Raw genomic sequence first — 24,681 nt, 5'->3', positions numbered from 1 at the left:
TACGGAATAGCCTGTGGGGGTGAAGTACAGTGGGTACTGTATGGGCCCCGAGACCGCTACGGTAGCTGTGAAGGCTCTACAGGAATCCTGAAAAAGATGGCTAATGGGGCTCTGGTGAAGTCACGACAGGCCTAGAAAGCCGGTGATGCATATTAACCCGCTTTCAAGGAAATGAGGAACGATAAGCTGGACGGATGTAACAGACGACGACCCTGGCAAGGAACAGGATTACGAATTGGCACACTGAATATACAAACATTGACCGGAAAAAGTAAAAGAGGTTGTAGACATGACGGAAAGAAGAAAATTGGATGTACTAGGGCTGGCAGAGACTAAGAGGAGGGGTGAGGGTAGGAGAGAGCTGCGGAATGGTTTTTGGTTGTACTGGATAGGAAATGATGACGGAAAGCAAAATGGAGTAGGAGTGGTAGTAAGAAATGGATTGAAAGAGGAAGTAAAAGGGATAAGTGACAGGTTGATAAAAGTCAAAATAACAGTCAAAGGAAAAACCTGAGAAATTGTACAAGTGTATGCTCCACAAGCAGGATGCACACAACTTTGAGGAAAAATTGGAGAGGCAATTGAATGGACAAAATAACGTGGTAATGGGGGACTTGAATGCCCATGTAAGCATGGAAAGGAAGGGTTATGAGAACGTGCTTGGAGCGGAAGGATGGGGAAATAGGAATAAGGAAGGAGAAAGACTACTGGATTTGTGCAAAAGAAATGGCATAATGGTCAGGAACTTGTGGTTCAAAAAGAGAGAAAGCCATAAGATAACGTGGTACAGCAGTGACTGGTCAAGGAAATCCATTGTAGATTACACGATCTACAACTGGGAAATGAAGATGAATGTTATAGATGTAAGGGTAATACCATCAGAGGACCTAAACAGTGACCACAGACTACTGGTAATGAAATTGAGAACAATGACAGAAGGAAGAGAACAGAGATGCAAGAAAGACATATCAAAACATGGAAACTGAAGGAAAAGGAAACCAAAGAACAATAAGATTGAACGTACCAACAGATGATACAAAAATAGGAGAGGAGGAATGGGAAAGGTTCAAGAGGACACAAGTAAACACTGCAGAGGAAGTTTGTGGGAGAACTAGTGCCAGGAAAAGATGCAAGGAGATCCATGGTGGAACGACAGTCAAAGCGGCGGTTAGGGAGAAGAATAAAGCTTTGAGAGTGTGGCTTCAACACAGGACAACGGAGACAAGAATATAAGACGAAAAAGAAGAAGCTAAAAAGGTTGTAACATAGAAGAAAAAAAATGGATGGAAAAGTGGACAAACATGATGGAAGAGGATAGCAAAGGAAATAAAAAAGTACTGTATGGAATGGTCAACAGTAAGAGGAAATGCATAAGGGAAGATGTTATAATGATAGACAAAAATGGAAATGAAGTGCAAGAAATGGAGAAACTCAAAGGAATGTGGAAGGAGTATTTTGAAGGTTTACTACACCCAGAAAAATGCACTGAGGAGGAAAGTAGAAGCAGGGAGCAAGTAAGAAATATGGAAGAAGAAAAAAGACTTAACATGGGCAGAAGTGGAGCTAGCACTGGACAAGGTGGAAGGTGGGAAAGGCCCAGGGTTAGATGAAGTGAGTATTGAGATGGTGAAGGAAGTAGGAGAGATAGGGAAACAGTGGCTTTATTGTGTGTTGAAAGTAGTAAGGAAGGAAAGGAAGACCCCTGAAGTTTGGAAGAAGGGGGTAATCATACCCATTTTCAAGAAGGGGAATAGAAAAGTGTTTAAGAACTATAGGGGAGTCACATTGATATGCCACTGTGCAAAGTTGTTTGGGAAGATTCTGGAGAATAGAATCAGAAAGAGGGTGGAAGAAAAGTTAAGAGAAGAGCAGTATGGTTTCAGATCAGGAAGATCCACAGTGGACTTTATATTTGCAGTAAGACAACTATTAGAGCGTCATTATGAATGGGGTAAGGATCTTATGATGGCCTTCGTGGACTTTTGAGAAAGCTTACGACTGTGTGTGTAGAAACAAGGTATGGGAAGCCTTACAGAGAAAAGGTGTTGAAGAACAGACTGTAGAAAGAGTGAAGGAGATGTACAATGGGAGTGTCAGATATGTGAAAATAGGAGGAGAGAGAACAGGCTGGTTTAAGCAAAAAGGTGGATTAAAACAAGGAAGTGCTCTGTCACCTTTGCTCTTTGTAGTAACAATGGATGAGATAATGACAAAAGTGGCAAGGAAAATTGGAGAAGTAAAAATGAAAGTGATGATGTTTGCAGATGACCTGTTGGTCTGGGGAGAAAAGGAAGAGGGTATCCAGGAACAGTTAGATGCTTGGGTAGATGAGGTGGAACAATATGGAATGAAATTTAATGCTTAAAAGAGCAAAATAGTGATCACAACTAGAAAGAAGGAGAGACCTACAAGGAGGATAATGCTTGGAGAGTGTGGCGTTACAATTAATAAATAAACTTGAAATCTGTCGGTGTACGTCTTCGTATTCCTGTATAATATATCTGGACCTTTGGTATGTGTTGTTGGGCCACTGGCACGGCATATTTGACACTCCTAGGTTGGTAACGTAGTGCATTCAACTGCCGGATAAGTGTACATTAACGCTACCTATCAGCGCGCTGTGGAACTTGCGGTGAGTTTGAACACTGTTAGACAGATAGCGCGTAACTCGCTAAACTGTGGTGTGTGCTGGGCGCTTGGAAACGGGTGTCTGCATTTCGAACTCGCGAGAGCATGATGCGGAGAACTGGGTCTATCAGGCCAGCTGGCGTATTGAACATGCCTACTTCGGGCATTGGGTGAAAAACATCCTGTATCCCTTTCAGGGATGGGGAATTGTAAATAATGTATATAGAATTAGTGTATAAGATGAATATGGTGAGGTATTTGTTTTAAAGTGTAATGTTGTGTGGTGGTTGATAGTGATTGTTCGGTTGCTCAATTCATTATGGATTATTTGGTATGTAAGTTTCTTCATTTCTGTAAGTACCACCTCTCTTTATTTTGTGGATATGTTTTGCAAATTTTGTAGGCGCCTCGTAGTGGATCAGCGGTAGAGTGTCGGCCTCCGGATCCCAAGATAGCGGTTTCAAACCCGGCAGAGGTAGTCGGATTTTTGAAGGGCGGAAAAAAGTCCATTCGACACTCCATGTCGTACGATGTCGGCATGTAAAAGATCTCTGGTGACACATTTGGTGTTTACCCGACAAAATTAATTAAATCTCAGCCATAGACGCCCAAGAGAGTTTCGGTTTACTCGGTCTGCCATCTAGTGGGGGCCTAGAGTAAAACGGAGTGTCGAAATTGACGAGCAGACAGCCAGATGGCGTCAAATTGAAATGTCTGCACACGGTAGCTGAGGCCATATGATTATTATTATTATTATTTTAGCGGCAAGTTCTTATTTTTGCGAGGCGTAAATTATGTCTGTTCTTTTCGTCATGTGCACTTGTATTTTTGGAGCCGTAGTATGTGGATTGTGATGTCCGTTAAACCCTGTGTGTGTTTGGGTCTTTTCCATTTTATTTTGCATTTTATTAATTTTATTTCTGCTAAATTTTTTGTGTGTTTCTCGTGACGTTCCCTTCATGATGGTGTTTTCATTTGAATTATTGCTACCCGTTCTTGTAAATTCTGCCGGTATGTGACGTTATGTTTTATTGTGACTTCTTGTTCTATTTATTTTCATTGTGTTATTACGGGTTCGTTTCTCCTCAGTAAGGGAATGTTTTGAATTGTGTACCGAGCAAGCTCTATGGTACTAATTTCCTTATTATTCATTTTACGAGTAGTGTGTCTGCAGTATGTAAGGACATTGTTAATGGAAGGCTTAATTCGTTCATCATTCTTGCTTTGTTGAGTCCTCTTATCTCCTCAATCCGTGTCTGTTGTCATTGTTGGTTATCTGTTCTTATCTTTGTCCGGTCGTTACGTAACCGTTGTATTATTGTTATTATTACTATCTTATCGCATGAGAGTCTATTTCTGAATGCCGTTGTGTTTGGACCTATTGTTATTGCTCTCTTACGTGTGTGTATTTGAGTATGTGATTACTAATATTTGTATTACCTGACCGGTTCTCTCTCGAAGTGTACGGCAGAATTTCATGTTTTTGGTCCGTATTGAACTGAGAATAATATATAAGTAATAATAATAACAACGTGAACGTTTCCACCTTTTCAATACTAAAATATATTCACAAAATTATAAATTACACGGTACTAGTTTTGACCCATCTAGGGGTCATCATCAGCCGTATTGGAGCAAAGATCACTTTTGGCGAAATCCTAAGAAAATGTTATTTTAAAGAATAACAAGTGAAATGAGATGTTATCATGGTAATAGTTAATAATACAAGGAATATACATACTAAGAGGTTTTTAACAAAGAATAAAGTATAAATGGGGTGTTGTAAAAATTATAATCATGGAAATCAGTAAGTTCTTGTATTGAAATGACATATATAAAATTATATATGGCTTAGGAAGAGGGCTTAAGGTGGGGCCACAGTTGGTCGTCTGTACGAGGCTGGGGCAGAGTTTGCAAACGGCATCCAATGAGATCCCACACGTGTTCAATTGGCGAGAGATCCGGAGAGTACGCTGGCCACGGAAGCATCTGTACACCGCGTAGAGCCTGTTGGGAGATGCGAGCAGTGTGTGGGCGGGCATTATCCTGCTGAAACAGAGCATTGGGTAGCCCCTGAAGGTACGGGAGTGCCACCGGCCGCAGCACATGCTGCACGTAGCGGTGGGAATTTAACGTGCCTTGAATACACACTAGAGGTGACGTGGAATCATACGCAATAGCGCCCCAAACCATGATGCCGCGTTGTCTAGCGGTAGGGCGCTCCACAGTTACTGCCGGATTTGACCTTTCTCCACGCCGACGCCACACTCGTCTGCGGTGACTATCACTGACAGAACAGAAGCGTGACTCATCGGAGAACACGACGTTCTGCCATTCCCTCATCCAAGTCGCTCTAGCCCGGCACCGTGCCAGGCATGCACGTCTATGCTGTGGAGTCAATGGTAGTCTTCTGAGCGGACGCCGGGAGTGCAGGCCTCCTTCAACCAATCGACGGGAAATTGTTCTGGTCGATATTGGAACAGCCAGGGTGTCTTGCACATGCTGAAGAATGGCGGTTGACGTGGCGTGCGGGGCTGCCACCGCTTGGCGGCGGATGCGCCGATCCTCGCGTGCTGACGTCAGTCGGGCTGCGCCTGGACCCCTCGCACGTGCCACATGTCCCTGCGCCAACCATCTTCGCCACAGGCGCTGCACCATGGACACATCCCTATGGGTATCGGCTGCGATTTGACGAAGCGACCAACCTGTCCTTCTAAGCCCGATCACCATACCCCTCGTAAAGTCGTCTGTCTGCTGGAAATGCCTCCGTTGACGGCGGCCTGGCATTCTTAGCTATACACGTGTCCTGTGGCACACGACAACACGTTCTACAATGACTGTCGGCTGAGAAATCACGGTACGAAGTGGGGCATTCGCCAACGCCGTGTCCCATTTGTCGTTCGCTACGTGCGTAGCACAGCGCGCATTTCACATCATGAGCATACCTCAGTGACGTCAGTCTACCCTGCAACTGGCATAAAGTTCTGACCACTCCTTCTTGGTGTTGCATTTGCTCTGTCAGTCAGTGTATTTTAAATGTAGATATCAGGTAAAATGATATATTTAGGTTTATTTAAGGAGCTCCTTTATCAGTTAGGTCGCTTGGGTTAGTACTTCATCTGTGTTGTTTGAGTCATCAGTCCATAGACTGGTTTGATGCAGCAGTCCATGTCACCCTATCCTGTGCTAACCTTTTCATTTCTACATAACTACGGCATCCTACATCTGCTTGTCATATTCATACCTTGGTCTACCCCTACCGTTCTTACCACCTACACTTCCTTCAAAAACCAACTGAACAAGTTCTGGGTGTCTTAAGATGTGTCCTATCATTCTATCTCTTCTCGTTAAATTGAGCCAAATCGATCTCCTCTCACCAATTCAATTCAGTATCTCTTCATTAGTGATTCGATCTATCCATCTCACCTTCAGCATTCTTCTGTAACACCACATTTCAAAAGCTTCTATTCTCTTTCTTTCTGAGCTAGTTATCGTCCAGGTTTCACTTCCATACAATGCCACGCTCCACACGAAAGTCTTCAAAAACATCTTTCTAATTCCGATATCAATGTTTGAAGTGAGCAAATTTCTTTTCTTAAGAAAGCTCTTCCTGGCTTGTGCTAGTCTGCATTTTATGTCCTCCTTACTTCTGCCATCGTTAGTTATTTTACTACCCAAGTAACAATATTCATCTACTTCCTTTAAGACTTCGTTTCCTAATCTAATATTTCCTACATCACCTGCCTTCGTTCGACTGCACTCCATTACTTTTGTTTTGGACTTATTTATTTTCATCTTGTACTCCTTACCCAAGACTTCATCCATACCATTCAGCAACTTCTCGAGATCTTCTGCAGTCTCAGATAAAATAACAATATCATCGGCAAATCTCAAGGTTTTGATTTCCTCTCCTTGGACTGTGATTCCCTTTCCAAATTTCTCTTTGATTTCCTTTACTGCCTATTCTATGTAAACATTGAAAAGGAGAGGGGACAAACTGCAGCCTTGCCTCACTCCTTTCTGGATTGCGGCTTCTTTTTCAAAACCCTCAATTCTTATCACTGCAGACTGATTTTTATACAGATTGTAGATAATTCTTCGTTCTCGGTATCTGATCCCTATCATCTTCAGAATCATAAATAGCTTGGTCCAATCAACATTATCGAATGTCTTTTCTAGATCTACGAATACCATGTAAGTGGGCTTGTCCTTCTTGATTCGATCCTCTAAGATCAGACGTAGAGTCAGGATTGCTTCACGTGTTCCTACATTTCTTCTGAAGCCAAATTGATCTTCTCCCAACTCAGCTTCAACTTGTTTTTCCATTCTTCTGTAAATAATACGTGTTAAAATTTTGCAGGCATGAGATACTAAACTAATGGTGCGGTAACTTTCACACCTGTCAGCACCGGCTTTCTTGGGAATAGGTATAACAACATTCTGCCAAAAATCGTATGGGACTTCTCCTGTCTCATACATCTTGCACACTAAATGAAATAACCTTGCCATGCTGGTTTCTCCTAAGGCAATCAGTAGTTCAGAGGGAATATCATCAATTCCAGGTGCCTTGTTCCTATCGAGGTCACTCACAGCTCTGTCAAACTCTGACCTCAAAATTGGGTCTCCCATTTCATCAGCATCAACAGCCTCTTCTTGTTCCAGAACCAAATTATCTACATCTTTACCTTGATACAACTGTTGGATATGCTCCTGCCATCTTTCTGCTTTGTCTTCTTTCCCTAGAAGTGGCTTTCCATCTGAGCTCTTAATATTCATACACCTATATTTCCTTTCTCCAAAGATTTCCTTGATTTTCCTGTATGCAGCATCTACCTTTCCCAGGATCATACGGCCTTCGACATCCTTGCACTTATCCTTCAGCCATTCTTCCTTAGCTACCTTGCACATTCTATCCACTTCATTCTTTAATCGCCTGTATTCTTTTCTGCCCTCTTCATTTCTAGCATTCTTGTATTTTCGTCGTTCATCGATCAGGTCTAGTATCTCCTGAGTTATCCACTGATTCTTAGTTGATCTTTTCTTCCTTCCTAACATTGCTTCAGCAGCCCTACTGACTTCATTTTTCATGACTCTCCACTCTTCCTCTATAGTGTTTCCTTCAGCCTTTTCATTTAGTCCTTGTGCAGCATGTTCCTTGAAACAATCCCTCACACTCTTTTCTTTCAACTTGTCTACATCCCATCTTTTTGCATTCTTTCCTTTCTTCAACTTCAGATGGCATTTCATGACCAACAAGTTGTGGTCAGAGTCCACGTCTGCTCCTGGGAAAGTTTTACAATCCAACACCTGGTTTCTGAATCTCTGCCTAATCATAATGAAGTCTATTTGATACCTTCCAGTGTCTCCAGGTCTCGTCCACGTATACAGCCGTCGTTTGTGGTGTTTGAACCAAGTATTGGCAAGGACTAAATTATGATCAGTGAAGAATTCAACCAGCCGACTTCCTCTTTCGTTCCTTTGTCCCAATCCAAATTCTCCTACTGTATTACCTTCTCTTCCTTGGCCTACCACTGCATTCCAGTCTCCCATCACAATTAGATTCTCATTACCTTTTACATATTGTATTACATCTTCTATCTCCTCATATATTCTTTCAATTTCTTCATCATCCGCTGAACTAGTAGGCATATAGACCTGCACTATTGTGGTGGGCATTGGTTTGGTGTCTATCTTGACGACAATAATTCTTTCACTATGCTGGTCGTAGTAGCTTACCCGCTGCCCTATTTTCTTATTCATTATTAAACCAACTCCTGCATTTCCCCTGTTTGATTTAGTGTTGATAATTCGGTAGTCGCCTGACCAAAAATCTTTTTCTTCCTGCCAACGTACTTCACTTATACTAACTACATCTAACTTTAGCCTATCCAGCTCCCTTTTCAGATTCTCTAACCTACCACAACGATTCAAACTTCTAACATTCCACGCTCCGACTCGCAGAATGTCAGTATCCATCTTCCTGATGATCGCCCCCTCTCATGTAGTCCCCACCCGGAGATCCGAATGGGGGACTAGTTTACCTCCGGAATATTTTACCCGGGAGGAAGCCATCATCAGTACATCATTCATACAGAGAGAGCTGCATGTCCTCGGGAGGTAGTTACGGCTGTAGTTTCCTGTTGCTTTCAGCCGTGTAGCAGTATCAACACAGCTAAGCCATGTTGAGAGTATTATTACAAGGCCGTATCAGTCAATCATCTAGACTGCCGCCCTTGCAACTACCGAAAGGCTGCTACCCCCTTTTCGATGAACCATTCGTTAGTCTGGTCTCTCAACAGATACCCATCTGATATGGTTGCACCTGAGGCTCGGCTATCTGCATCATTGGGACACACAAGCCTCCCCACCGCGGCAAGGTCACATGGTTCGCAGAGGAGGTATTTCATCTATATATATAAAATAAGTGTTTTGTCTGTACATTGCTCAAAATTTGAAAAGGATGGTATTTCTGTATCAGTCATGTCCATAGTAACAAGGAAATGCATTTTTTAATTTTCCGTAATTTCTGTCTGTCTGTCTGTATGTATGTACACACATCACGTGAAAACGGCTGAAGAGAATTTAATGAAAATCGGTATGTAAAGTCCGGGAATAAGTCGCTACAATCTAGGCCATAAATAATCTTTTTCACGCTGAGAGAAGGCCTAAAATTTAACTCTCAAATATTTATATCATTAGTGGTCCTATCTTAATGAAAACCGGTATGTAAAGTTCTAAAATAAGTTGCTACAACATAAACTATAAATAATATTATTCACTGTGAAAGAAATGGTAGTTTAGGGGAAGGCCTAACATTTTATTCGCAAATATTTATTTTATTAGGGGTCCTATCTTAATTAAAATAGGTATACAAAACCGGCGAATAAGTCCCTACAATCTACACCATAAATAATCTTATTCACGCTGAGAAAAATGGTAGTTTAGGGGAAGGCCTAAAATTTAATTCTCAAATATTTGTGATTAGTTGTCCCATCGCAAATAAAATCGGTATGCAAAGTCGGGGAATAAGTTGCTACAATCTAGGCCATAAATAACTTTATTCACGCTGAGCGAAATGGTAGTTTAGGGGAAGGCCCAAAATTTAATTCTCGAATATTTGTGTTATTAGTGGTCTTATTGACACTTACTATATAAATAAAGCTACATAGTATTAAATTTCCGATCATTTATGTCTTATACATTTTGACCGTGCCGGCTATGATAACGGAGATATTCATGAATATGGATTTTTGTTGCTAAGATCATATCAGCCCGTCACGAGAAAATGGGTAAACAGAATTTAATGAAAATCGGTATGTAAATTCGGGGAATAAGGAACTACAGTCTACGTTATAATTAATTTTATAGACGGCCTTATATTACAGAGTCAAAAGAAAACTGAATGTGAAGGTCTACAATACAGAAAGCTCATAACATTTATCAACAATAACATTACATTGACCATTGTTTGCTGTGATTTTCTTTGTGTCTCTGTTGCCATTCATCTCCGATAGATGGGATTACTGCTGTATACCGATTTTTTAAAATTTGCTCTATGTCGCGCCGACACAGATAGGACTCATGGCAACGATGGGATACGAAAGGGCTAGGAGTGGGAAGGAAGCAGCCCCTACGTTAATTACGTTACAGCCCCAGCATTTTCCTGGTGTGAAAATTGGAGACCACGGAAAAGTATCTTCAGGGCTGTTGACAGTGGAGTTCGAACCCACTACCTCCCGGATCCAAGCTCAAAGCTATGTGCCCCTAACCGCACAGCCAACTCACCGGTCGAACTGAGTATAACAGCCTGCCTGAAAACTGGCGGGAAGTAGCTGGGGAGTTAGATAAATTTCTGATACTACTGATACGTAACAAACTGGTTCATCATAGCGTTCGAGCTATTCAATTCCTACTCTGAGGCACTGATTGGAATGAGCAGTTTGTATATTTAACGGAATAATGGCAGAGAAGTGTTCACGGTTGTCTGCGGTCTGGTCATTGCAGCACTGGAACTTTGGACTGTTAGATCGGCACCATAGTACTGTTCGTTAAAAGTGAGAAAATGTGCGTTTATTAATTTGATTGAATATTTTATATAATATTGCTTTTAATCACTACAGTCCTTCTGACCTCTTCAGGTAGGTAAACCACAAGGACAGTCTTTCTGAGAATCCCGTAGCAAAGCACGTGTACATCAGCTAGTTCTAGAATATTTTAATGTTTTCGTAGATTTCGAACTATTTACTTAAATTAGTTATTTATTGACTTATTTATTCATATTAAGAGATAGTATATTTATTGTTAAAAACCTCACCTTAGTATTTATAAATTATATTTTTCTTATTTACAAAGCAAAAATTTACCAAAAATTATTTAAAAGAAAAAAAAATTGTAGATATGACTTAGCCGTATGTATTTATTTTCATTTACTTGAAACTTAAGATATTTTTTTTTAACTAGGAAAATTTATTCTTTTCATCCAGTTATTTGGTGCTAAAGATGTAATAGTTGTAGTAATGTTTGAATTAATTATAGTATTGTTTTTTGAAAAGGGTGTACAAAGTTTTCTTGTAGATGCTTGTTCTGGTTCCCCTTGTTGATCCCGCCCTTTGTTCCTTGGGAAATGGGTCCCTTGTGTTAAATATTCACTCTTCCACATTTATTTTAATTTTATTTTGTGTTTTGGTTGCATTTTGATTTTGTTGCTTCCTTGTTGTGATACGCTTACCCCATGGTGTCACTAGGCGGACACCATTTTAATATCACTTGTAGAGGGGGCGTGTCAAGGGGAACAGCTTCGGTAGGTAGAGAGTTTCAAGTACTTAAGAAGTACCATAGAGGAAAGTGGAAGAAATGATAAGGAAATAATTGAGCGTGGAAGACAAGGAGGAGCATACCTGAAAAACGTCAGAAGCATGGTTTGGAGCAAGGATGTCCCTCAGAGAAGCAAAAGGGTGATATACAAGATGTACTATATACCTATTCTGACGTATGCAGCTGAGACTTGGGTAATGAGGCAGTGAGCCGTGAATAGAATACAGGGAAGTGAAATGAAATTCCTGAGAAGCAGGATAGGAGTGACAAGATGGGATAAGATGAGAAATGAGAAGGTTCGAGATATAGTAAAAGAAGAGCCACTACATAATAGGATAGAGGCATCTAGACTTATTGTCGCGGCCACCAAATTAGGCGGGTGAGGAAAACTGCGCTGTCGTCAGATAGGGGAACGGCAAAGCGACAGATAGTTGAGAGTCGCTTATCTCCGAGCACAGATTGGCAACGCTGATCGTGCAGTGCTGTCTAGTTGAAGCCCATCCGCTCCAGGCCACCTTACCCATGTCATTCCCTGTCATGCAGCTCTACCTACGGTGCAGTTAAAATGGATAGTGAATGTGAATTGATTTGGGCTCAAGTCAAGAGAGAAGTGGCAGACAGGACCAAGACATTCAAAATAAAGGACGTAGAAAAACTCACGTCAGAAGCCTGCTGCAAATTGGGAAAAGTGCTTCAATTGTGCGGAAAATCTTCATCAGACGATTGGGCCAAGGAAATAGTAATGCACGAAAGAATGGAGCCATTCATCATCAGTGTAAATGACGACTCAACAGATAGTGAGATGTGTGATGACAGTGACTAAGAAATCTTAGACTGCCTTGAAGCTAGAACCCGATTCTTAATTCATTGTAAATTAATGTTAACCTATTCTTTAAAGTAGTTCTTTTTCCATATTACTCAGTACAATATACAGTATTCAAATATTTAAAGTTATAATGTAATAAAACTGATACGGATTAATATGTAATCCGAAAGTATTTACGGCGTCCTGCAGCCTGTGTTGGTGCGCGCGCCCCGAACTGCCTCAGCCAGCGACATTTAGATGATCGCTTTCCGGGCCATTTTCTAGGAAAATTACAAGACTCACGGAAATATGTTTCAGATAAAAAATGTAAGTCAGGCAACTTTTTACATTTTTCCCACAGACAAAATTTTATTGGCTGAAAACATAAAAACTTGGCCGCTCACTGAAATTTTCAATACATGATTTTACGGATTCAAATTTACTCGCTCGAGATTTTATTTTTAATAATTATTTGAAGTGGTTTATATGGAAAATAGTTATACCACTGAAATCAGCAGTCTTTTCTGAAGCTTGTAGTATAATTTGTTTTGAAACATTGTATGAAATAACATCAGGAGCTTGAGAGATAACAACTTGCCTCGCGTTCCAAAATAATGTGTTCAGTTAGACATTTCTTCGCCAGTTGCTACATACACTTGGCAACAGCGCAATTTCTCTGACCCGCCTAATTTGGTGGCTGCGACAATAGATGGTATGGATACATGAAGAGAAGGACAGAGGAAAGGATACCAAGGATGATGCACGAAATGGAGATAACAGGTAAACGACCAAGAGACAGGTGGATAAAAGGAGTGGAAGAGTGTGTAGAGAGAAGAGGGGAGGACTGGGCAAGAGTGACTAGGGAGAAGTGGTGGGAAGACAAGAGGAGATGGAGAGGCTTATGTTCCAACCAGACCCGGCCAACAGCTGGAAACTGCAGATGATGATGATGATGATGAAGAATCGTGAAATTACCAGCGTTTCACCCCAGTGTGGCAATGATTTCATCAGTTGGATTACCACTCCTTTCCACTGTATTGTCCTATATAGGTGGTTTGAAGTGGTGTCACCACTGCGCACTAGCCACCAGTGTCTTGGAAGGTTGTGCTAGAATCTGGAGACCGATTCTCCTGAGCTGCGATCTGTGCGATGTCCCAGTAACTATGAGCATAAGCTTGATAGTATATCATCAGCGGTTACTGTGTGAAATAATGTTCTTGCATGGAAATGTGTGCCGATAAATTTTGTCAAAAGCCTGGAAAAGTACTGCATGTTCAACTATGAGCCCCTTAATACCATTAACGAAAGTGAAAACAGAATGACACGATCTTAAACAGTTCGAGAGTTATTTGAGGTGGACATCTTAACTGAATAACCCTGTGTAATTTTTGAATAGCAATAGATAGGATCTACACCTACCTGGAAACCTTGCAATTGTTGTCGACAGGGTAGCTTCTTGTGATGGAGACCGATCTGGAGGTGTTCTCTGTGATGATTCCCCTTCAGTGATATTATGTGTTTTTAAGTGCTGGATCATACTAGAAGTATTTCTGCAGATGTATTTTACTTCTTTTGAACAAACAACATAGCGGACTGTGCTGCGTGGCATCTCTTCAAAATAATCCCACATTCATGACTTACGATGCGTTTCAGACATCGTCTTAAAGTTGTTGCGTGCAATTTAGACACAAACATTGCACTGTCATATACCGAAGTACCTAATTATGATGTGAATATTCAATAACATTGTAGGGAATTATTTCCTTTGTCACCATAATGTTGGTGAACACAAGCACTGATCAAATGAATGTTGAATGTGGGATCTACACCTACAGTAGTCTACTCATTCATGTACTTACCACTCCATACAATACCTTTATAATTATGTTATACTGCGACAATAATAGATCTCGGTAGAAATGAACAGCCTAGTTGCTTGTTGACACGTATTTCTGGAATGGAGGCCTACGACATGCTGCTCGCCACACAATGCAGGAACATTTCTCGCGAGAAACAGTTCTTGCGCTAGTCTTGAGAAATTTCAAGAAATCTCGAGGTCACATCTCAGACTGCCCATCATTAGTAGCTGAAAGTCTATTTCAAGAACAAAATGGTCATGAAAGCCAAATATCCTGCACTCTACAGATTCCTTCCAACGGATCAAATGTGCTCGACGCTATGGTAGTTCAATCAGTAGAGCATCTGATATGAAATTGGATGTTTGTGGGTTTGGTTGGCCATTTTTCTCTGTACTTAAATCTCTTCGGCATGTATGCCCTATAATAAGTCAAAAGTGTATTTCATACAATTGTTGTTATTATTTACATTATTTAAGTGTATAGTAGTTGTTACTAGCAATAGTGTATTAGGTTAGGATTGGGTAAGAGTACAGAAATGAATACTTTATTAACATTCCCAGGATTAATAAATCGCCACCTCTTCTTTTTTTGACTGTCCAGTTATATAAAATATTAATAAAAATATTTCTTACCTGTATTATGAGGTGACAAATATGAAAGGGGATTTTGCTGACCACCTTACTTGCATACAACCTGACCAATCCAAGACTTACTCAGAGAGTGAAGGTAATCGGTCTTGCATGGCTTAGTTTTCAAATCTTCGTAAAGATTCTCAATTGGTTTTTCACATACTGTAAGTTAAACCTATTTAATGATGCGTTGCAAAAACGTTTCACTTACCATAGATAAAACCTGTTTAATGACATTATCTTAAACTTATTCATCACTGTTTGTCATCGGATTCCTGAACATATATTATTTACAGTATAATATCTTAGGCTCTATTCAGCTGCAAACTGAAGCAGCTCAGAAACCTTCACCATTATTTACCTGTTAGGATCTATAATATAACTCACAAGCTTTTCATTCTTTCAAACATGAATACAACACCTAGAACACTATAAACTACCTATAAAAAGTGAACAATTGTTAGTGGAGTGACATGTTTCATTCTACAAGAACATCCTCCGATTCTAACAAATCACTTAAGCAATGTATGTATATTATGTACAAAACTGTTTACGTTGCAAAAACTTGTCAGCGATTGTGAATTGGTGATATGAAACAAATGAGATATTATGAATGTATCTCTTTTGTTGGCTTTTAAGTAATTTTGAGACAGTTTATGTACTTATCTGTGACGAGCTTTCTTGGAGTGAGTCAGGTTAGTTGCTCCTTTTTGTGATTTGCTAACCTGCTTGTCTGTGGGGTGCAAGGGGAGTTGGAAAGGTAATCACTTTGTTCAGCGGAAGCACGGGGAATGCTATCTGATCGTGGCTTATTTGCCTTGGTGTGTGATGTGTCTCATGTCAGCAAATGCAACCTGAACAAAAAATACTTCTCCATATCAGAGGTTTATGAACTAAAATGTCGAACCACATGCCACGTATAAAGATTAAACAAAATGCTATTTCCACAGTGGATACATGGAACACAAAAACACTATTAAATACAATCGATATTCAACATTCGGAGAGCATGTATATAACAGCTTGCACAACTTTACATACATAAACACAAATCTAAAAATTTTCCACATAAAAAATAAAAGCAAATAATTAAATATTAAGCCTCCGTGGCTCAGACGGCAGTGCGCCGGCCTCTCACCTCTGGATACCGTGGTTCAAATCTCGGTCACTCCATGTGAGATTTGTGCTGGACAAAGCAGAGGCGGGGCAGGTTTTTCTCCGGGTACTCCGGTTTTCCCTGTCATCTTTCATTCCAGCAACACTCTCCATTTTCATTTCATATCATCTACCAGTCATTAATAAATCACTTTGGGAGTGGCGACCCCATCGTACTAATAGCCTATATCTGATTCATCCATTACATCCCTGACCCGGTCAATGACTGGAAAACAGGTTGTAGGTTTTAATTTTCAATTAAATATTAATGAAGCGATAGAAATTCATATCACAAACAAATCAAAGAGACCCAACAAAACCAACCTGACACATCTGAACATTTCCCCTCCTCTTTGCACTACTAAATTATTTCACATAACAAAATCCTTAAACATATAGAAGCTTTCAATCACACATCACAAAATATACCAACCAAACCTAACTCAACAAATGCACACAAGTAAAAAATAATACAGCCCTCTTCACGCTATTGGAATTAATATAGTAAAACATCATTTCACGTTAATTTTTGTTAACTCTTAATAAATTCTATTGGAGGTAACTCTGAATCAAAGTATGTCTGGTATGTGGGTCAGATTATTCTTATCTGGACTAAATTCTATGAATTTAGACAGCACATTGCCACTCAAGACCGTTCTGTGGGTTATTTATGGTATCACTAAAAATACAAGGTACTCTCTAATTCATAACCACACATTTATTTCTTCAAAAATCTCTGTCATGCATTCATTCTGTTACAGTCAAGACAAATAAGCCACGATGAGGTAGCATTCCCCATGTCTCCACTGGACAAAAAAATTACCTTTCCACCTCTGCTAGCACCCCACAGACAACCAGGTTAGCAAATCAAAAAAACAAATAACGGAAAACCACCCTCGGCTGCTGAGAGTAGGGTTTGAGCCTACTATTTCCCGAATGCAAGCTCACAACTGTGCGAACCTAACAGCACAACCAATTCACTCTGTGCTGTGGTGTTATACTATTAAACATTTGACACCTTAAAGATCATGGCCAAGGTGGGCTAAAATAATAATGTAGATCTTTGGCAAGAGTGCAAAGAAAAAGGCATTAGTCTGTGCAACAGAAGGGCAGGTAGAGTGTGTAAACATGGCCCACAGTTGGCCGTATCAATGAATGAATAAATGAACAAATAAATAATAATAGAGATGCCTTTTCTTAGTGAGAAAGAAGTAATAATTTTCCAATCTGATACTGATAGCAGGCAAGATGTCAGATTCAGAGACATCTAATATCATGTTGAGCACTTGCGACAATTCTACGTCCGTATACAGCAAAAGAGTTTTAAAAAAACTGAAGTTGTTTTCAGGCTTCAAACATGAATTCTCCTCCAAAGGATCGTCAGCAGGAAAATATCTTTCATACCATTAGAACATGAGTGAAAAGGTAGGAATCTAAAATGTTACTAAATGTTGTTGGTTGCCAATTCAATAACTTAACATGTAAATAAATAACAACACTCCCTCCTGCCTTTCCAAGTGAAATAATCACATGTCAAAGGGTTAAGATGTAGATTTAAAACATTGCTTGCAACTGAAAATCTTGTGAATGGCAGTGGTCCAATGGCTGTGAAATCATTTGTTTCCAAGGAGAATATCATGTACCTTACATTGCTTTTTCAGTTGTTTCAAAAAACTTAAACACAACAAAAGGTATATAAATGAGACAGATCATTTATTCATTGCACATGTGTGTGACTTCAAACATCAAAAATTTAACACACTAAATGCATATAAATAATTAAATCAGGTAAGAAACTATGAATGACAAACCATACATACTGGTGGGAAAAGAAGCGATGTATCTTTATTGCCTTAATATTGGAAAAAATAAATAGTTGTCACAATTGTCATTCATTTTTTCTTTATGGAGAAAATATCAACCCAACTGATACTCAATAATTTTCTGTTTTCCAACACGCACGATGTATACAAAGCTTCGGGACTGGCAGAAATTATTTTCTAGTTACTATATTAATTTGAATATTAAATAGTTATCACACATGAAAGAACCCCAAATACTGTAATTATAAGAACATCCAATTTCCAGCCATCACCTGAGGGTGAGTTTTGACTGAAACATGTGGGTATTACAAGATATGACACATAACACCAAAACAACTCAATTTAGAAATATAAGAGTTCTCTTACAGCTTAAAAGAAGTCTAAGCAATAGTCGGCAGAAAAAACTGACTTGCAATCAAAAGTCCATGCACATTCTGAAGTGAAAATAATGAAAAAGAAACCTGCCACAACCCCACCAAAATAACCTCTCTTACATATTCAAAAACAATCTTCAATAGAATAATGATCTCAAATACACAAATTCACCTATGAACGTAAGGCCATTGAAAGTACCACTTGTTAGAAAAGAAAGAAAATATGATCCCATGAAATGATACACGAGTCATTTAGAGAAACATGAAATATATACCATATATTATTTTTTTGAACTATGTTTATCCCTGATATACAAAAGAGCATCCATTTTTGATATTCAAATAAATACAGTAACTATTATCTCAGAAGAGTTTCTGATCAATAATAATGTTTCCTTTTAAAAAAATTAAACTTCCTATGAAACATCTTAGTTTCAATTCTTATATACAATATTTAATTAACATTGTATTTGTACAGAGAAAGGCTTCACTTTCTCAAATGAAAGAGCCGCCATATTATAAACAAATTATCACATACAAATATATATATCTATGGCATATCAGTCACTTAGCAGTGATCATAAATATATTTACTAATTAACATACTGTGAAAAACTATTAGTTTCTCTCTCAGCAATCACTATCCAACAAGTGTGTTTGGCTTGATGTTCCTTTTAGAATGTATCACACTTGTATTCATTTTATATGTTTTTAAAATAGTACCCAATATTTAAAACAAAAATAAAGAAGAAATCGACGTTGTTAGCAAACCTAACAACCTTTAGCTTTAGATCTTAAAAGCAATGCCCTGATCTGACTTCTGAACCAGGAAAATGCACACAACAAGTGGTGCATCAGCCTCAGTCTAATGTAAGTTCAAGTAACACCTTTTTCTCAATGATCACTGAATTATATCAGGCTTAAAATGTTGAAGCTCAACATTTTATGGTGAAATGCATTAAATATGATTAGGAACACATTAAGCATGTCACCCGATCTTACCTTCCATTCAGAGATCATTACTGCATTACTTGCCTGACTTCCTCCATTCATTCATGTTCCGTAACATTCAATAAAGTCTCTATGAAACAGGTTTCATCATTAAAACAAGTTCGGTCTCACTTGGAAAATGTCATTCAATGGACTGAACGATGTTCTTAAAGGTGCTGCAAACCGTGATGCTGGCTCGTACGAGGGTTGAATATCAGCACGGAGAATAACGACACCTAGAAAAGAAACTTGCATTACAATTTGTTAATAATTTAATTGGCTTTATGTTCCACTAATTACTTTTATGGTTTCTGGAGATGCTGAGTGCCAGAATTTAGTCCTGCATGAATTCCTTTACCCCAGTAAATCTACCAAATATGTAGTGTTTTGCCTTCTTTTCTTGTTGGCCTGTATGCTAGTTCACACATAATTCAAGGGGAAAATTTTTGAACTAGTTATAACTCAGAACTGCTTATAATTTAAGTTTTCTTTGATTCTTCTTAGTGAAAAATCTTACTTCAGTGAAGATTTTAAACATGTGTTCACAACTCTGATACTATAATTGACCTACCTTCTTTCACCCTGATACTTTTTTTTTTTTTACTGGAAAATTTCTTTAAATAGTACTTGTCAGAAAAAAATGTATTGAAATGCTATTTATAAATAGACAAAAAAGGAAATTCATAGAACCATTACAAAGAAGTACTGTTAGATCTTTCTTTTTCTCTGACTCCCAAACAGCTACAAAGTTTTGAGCATGCAGGAATTTTTTCCTACAACTCTGTAACCTGCTGGAAACCAATATGGAGATGCCCCATTCAAACACCCATAAATGCCAAGGACCTAAGCATGTACCAAACAGCAACCTTGGCAATAGAAAGCCAGTGACTAACCAACAGCCTCACCTAAGCTGGCTTTAACATTTCCACAACATAGCAAAAGCTTTACAACTTACTTCCTACAATTTGTGTATAACTGGTCAGAATAGAACACTCACCTGATGGATTTACTTTGACTTTTATTTTGGTCTGGGGGGTCAATATTCCGTAGTTAACATCTTCATACAGATCCTAGAAAAAATATAATAAAAACATATCAAATAACAACTTAATCTTAACAGATATCTAAATTAAATTTCGAGTATAAAGTAAATTTTAAAAAATGGAGCAAGCAAAGTGGAATATTGAATTAAATATATGAATTTTAAGAAAATAAGCCAAAGAAAGTTATTCCATATTGATTTCTTGATAACACTAATTTAACTTTACAAGAATCTACATGTAGTTCAGTGGAACCTCAATTCTCTGTTTTTGGAGGGACCTCGGAACAAAAGAAAAAGTACAACATGGGGAAACGGAAAATCCAGGAACGAATGAACCATCAATAATTTGACTAAACATCACAAAAATGAAATACCATGTGTAATTATAATCTTACAAACACCCCTAAACCAAACCAAACTACAGCCCCAATGGAACGTCCACCTACCAAGCGACTGCTGCTCGGTCCAAAGGCCTGCAAATTACGAGATGACGCATGGTCAGTGTGATGAATCCTCTCGGCCGTTATTCCTGGCTCTCTAGACCGTGGTTGCCATCTCACCATTCGATAGTTCCTCAATTAAAGGCAATCGCAGAATGAGTGAACCTGGAACCAGCCCTCATATCCAGGTAAAAATGTCTGACCTGGCCGGGAATCGAACCCGGGCCTTTTGGGTGAGAGGCAGGCAAATTAGACCGCGGGGCCGGCTTCAAACATTAATTACCGGTATGCGAATTAAAAATCTCAAAACTTTACATTCAGTTTTACCGGGGAAACTTCATCAGTTTCATCTGAAAACTTCTTTCAGTTCAGCAACTTTGATCAGCCAAACTCTTCGAAAAATGTAATACCCGTAATGCCAAGCTAAACTATATTCGACCACAAGTAGTTTTTAATTCTCTAATCTAATAAAATAAAGCACATTAGATACATAAGCGCCCAACATGATAGCGAAATCCTATTTTTTAAAAATCTTCTATTGTAATTTGGTCACCGGTGTAGTGTTCATAGTCAGTTTATGGAAATCTTATAGCGCATAAATTAGGCCTGCATCGACTTTTAAAGGTTATGTGGAATTCGAGAATATGGTTTCAAATATAAGTATCGATTCTCAAGTTCTTGAATGCGCTATATTCAATTCTGCCCTTCACTAATCACAATCAAGTTGGAAAGTGAAAAAATATAATCAAAACTTCGGAAATTATGGTTATTTGTGACCTTGAACTCAGCTGGAATGCGTGCTTGCTGTACAAGTCGGTACAAGTGTAAAATTATACAAGCTTTTAAAATGTAACGTTCGCAAATAAAACGACTGTGGTTTTTATAACTTTTTAAAACAAAAACGTAAAATTCTCAGTCTTATATTAGGGCCAAAACAGTTATAGGCAATCCTAAAACCTCCAATGGCTTTATGTATGTAAGGTGCAACATCTGTTCTGGTTTCGATAACATAATCGTATACAATAATATTAAAATACTAAATTTGTGTTACTTAAGAAGTAGTTTCGATTCCTGCCTGAAAGTCCAGTGGCTATACAGTGCCATGAGGGAAATGCTAAAAACCTGCTCGGGGATACACTCGAAATAATAAACAAACATCTAACCCTGGACGTAATGTAGACGTTTTACAAGTACGAACATTTGACGAAACTCGTTCCATCTTCAAGTAGAGCTGTCGAAATGTGCTCTGTCTCCTTCCAATTGTTGTGGACAATCTGCTTTATGATTTCCGAGGATTCTCTAAACAATAGCACCCGAATGTGGTGCTAAGATGGTCCCTTATGCAAGTTCAATGACAATCGCTTTTCCAGTACAGTATCGTACTTCCTCTAATAACCACAAGACGGGATGTTAACACCAAGATCTGTAAGTATGCCGTAGCCATTCTTTCATGAGATACAGTTTCTTGAAAAACGTGTAATCGAGGATTTAGCGTTGATGGGGCTGACATTTCTGGACGGTTGATCCGGGAAATCGTTCCTTCGAGGAACAGATAATGCAGGATTTTTACAACGTGATTTAATTAGGATGCTCGCGGGACCACATAATTTGAATGAATAATATGGGAAAACGTAGTTTCCGGGAATGTATAATCCAGGTTTTACTCTATTGTATATGGTGTCCTGAATTCAGATATGACAACAAAAATGAAACTTGGAAATAAAACACTATCCAGACAAACCAAATTCCCAGAGCTGTATAAAATGATCAGTAAATAAACATTAACAATGTAATCATATAATATATATGCAAAGTGATTTTCCCATCAAAAATGGGTACAACAGCAAACTTTTTAACAAGTCTTTAGACTGTTCTTACTTACTTTTTTGTAAGGTTAGCCATTTCATTTCTATTTATCCCTACTTGTAAACTACTGTCTTCTTCTTTTATGTACTAAGAAGGCACAGAAGGAAGCCTGTAATTTTAACTGTAAGTTAATATTGTGACCACAGTCATGGGATTTGTAATTCTGCATGAATACTGAACCACAAAGATGTGATTTTTTATTTCAAAAATTCCACGTGCACTGGTAAGATGTCAACCCACCCACAGCCACCTTTGAGAAAAGCTAGTAACAATGCCACTAGGAAGGTTTATCATTCCCCTCATGTCACTATTGCGATGTAGTTTACTGTGAACTGACTGCCATTCTTACTGATATATTACAATGTGCTCAAAAGGCTTGTGCGCGCCACATATGACCTTATCGCTTCAGCCTATAACTAACTTGGCTGATTAAGACCGAAACAAAGCTGTAACCTTCATGCCCTATGCCTTCTTCACCAAATTCTCTCTATATCCTCTCCACCTCCATTCATTCTCAGTTTAACTGGTTCTCATCCGACGACAATTTTGGAAACTCAACAACAAATGAATTTGCTAAATTGTAAATATTTAGTAGTGGCGATTCTAAGTACGAGTAGTTATGTAGCTACCGTGCAGTAAGGATTCAGCTGTATACATGAATAATTATTTTGCAGATATTTTTACTGCTTAATGGTTGTCTTCTTTCTTATCATCATCGTATTGGTATTTTATTAAGTTAATAGTTGTAATTTTGATTTCTGATTGTTACTGTCCATACACTGTATCCCAAAACCAGGCTATATGGAAGAGAGGGCCAAATAACCCTAATCCTACCAGAAAAAAATTTAATCTAATCTTTTTTCACCGACTTATGTTTGATGTGATAGTTTGTGCAGATTCTGAATTCACCAAGAATATAGCCTGTCTAAAGGTCAGAAGACAGAAATAATTGAACGACCTTGGAAGTGGTTTTGTTGTCTGTGACAGGAATCTAACATGAAAATAGTTCAGAATAAATCTTGCTCCTGCAGTTTGATTTGTATTTGACAGCAATCAATGAGTATAAATCCTCTCATACTCATGTCAAGATAATCTTTTGTTTATGGTCACAAGAGACAATTGGTTGATTATTCAAGTGAATTTTATCACGCTCCATCTATTTATTTCCTATAACATGCATAGCCATTGTCTGAAAGGTGTTAAATCATACAATTCATCACTGTTTATTTATGGACACAGTAGAGTGAATACCTAGTTGAGAAAAGAACGTGAAGAACTGGACTAAGAGAGGGTAGTGTGCTGGTACCCCCTTTGGTTTCTAATGGACAAAATTGTAAAGGAGACAAAGGAAGCATATGAAAATAGGGAAATGAAGTTATTACTATTTGCAGACAATATTGTGGTCTAGGAAATAAACCAAAAAAGTACAAGGACAACTAGATGCACTGAACGAGAAAATTAAAAAAGAATGGTATGAAAATCACAAGATCATGGTTATATCAAGAGAAGAAAGACAAGGGAAAGCATTGTGAAAAGTGGTGGTAAAAACCTTGAAATAGTGGACAGTTTCAAATACCTAAGGAGTGAATTAATGCAGGCTGGATGTGGAAATTAGCAAGAGGGTGGAAGAGGGCAGAGTGTAAGAAACCTTGTCTGGAAAAAAGAAGTATCAAGGAAGTGTAAAGAGATAATGTACAAAATGTATAATGTACCCATATTGACTTACGCAGCAGAGACCTGGACAATGATCAGTAGGGAGGAGAGTAGAATTCAAGTCAGTAAAATTAAATACCTAAGCACTATGATAGGAAAACGGAAATACAGAGTGAGAAATGAGGATGATAGAAAGGAAGACTGAATAGAAAACCTTAAATGAGAGAACTGATGGGAATAAACTAAGATGGTTCGGACAGTGTAAAGAGGATGGAGGGAAAAGAATACCAAAACAGATGATGTAGATGAAGTTCCAGGGAAACCTAAAACAAGGTGGATTCAATAAAGAGAAGTACAAGACGAAGAAACCTGGACTGGGACAAAATGATGAGGAGAGAGAAAGATGGAGAGGTGCCATACATGACTTAACCTGCCAAGAGCTGGATAAGGGAAAAGGAGGAGGAGGAGGATGACATTAACCCCATCTGTTTGCTTAAATTCTTTGTTGACATTTTTTAGATCTTATTCTTGACATTTCAATGTCAGGAAGTAAGTAGGTAGCAATCATTATCATAATCACTAGAGAGATAGAAGACAGGCATT

At 38.7% G+C, this 24,681-nt stretch overlaps 1 protein-coding gene across 5 annotated transcripts in view; it reads right to left on the bottom strand.

Annotated features, from left to right (window-relative positions):
• Positions 1-17,584: 17,584 nt before the first annotated feature.
• Positions 17,585-24,681, bottom strand: part of LOC136865935 (alpha-N-acetylgalactosaminidase) — a 112,728-nt gene continuing 105,631 nt past the window's right edge. For all 5 annotated transcript variants that reach the window (XM_067142485.2, XM_067142486.2, XM_067142487.2 and 2 more), the window contains 2 exons: positions 20,075-20,147; positions 17,585-19,313 (listed from right to left, as the gene is read on the bottom strand). In XM_067142485.2, the coding sequence (XP_066998586.1) occupies positions 19,189-19,313; positions 20,075-20,147 (198 nt within the window). In that variant the 3' untranslated portion in view covers positions 17,585-19,188. The remainder of the gene's footprint in view (positions 19,314-20,074; positions 20,148-24,681) is intronic.

This window comes from Anabrus simplex, chromosome 3 (genome assembly GCF_040414725.1).
Source record: "Anabrus simplex isolate iqAnaSimp1 chromosome 3, ASM4041472v1, whole genome shotgun sequence".
Classification (NCBI taxonomy): Eukaryota; Metazoa; Arthropoda; class Insecta; order Orthoptera; family Tettigoniidae; genus Anabrus; species Anabrus simplex.
This window is presented reverse-complemented; position numbering and strand designations above follow the sequence as displayed.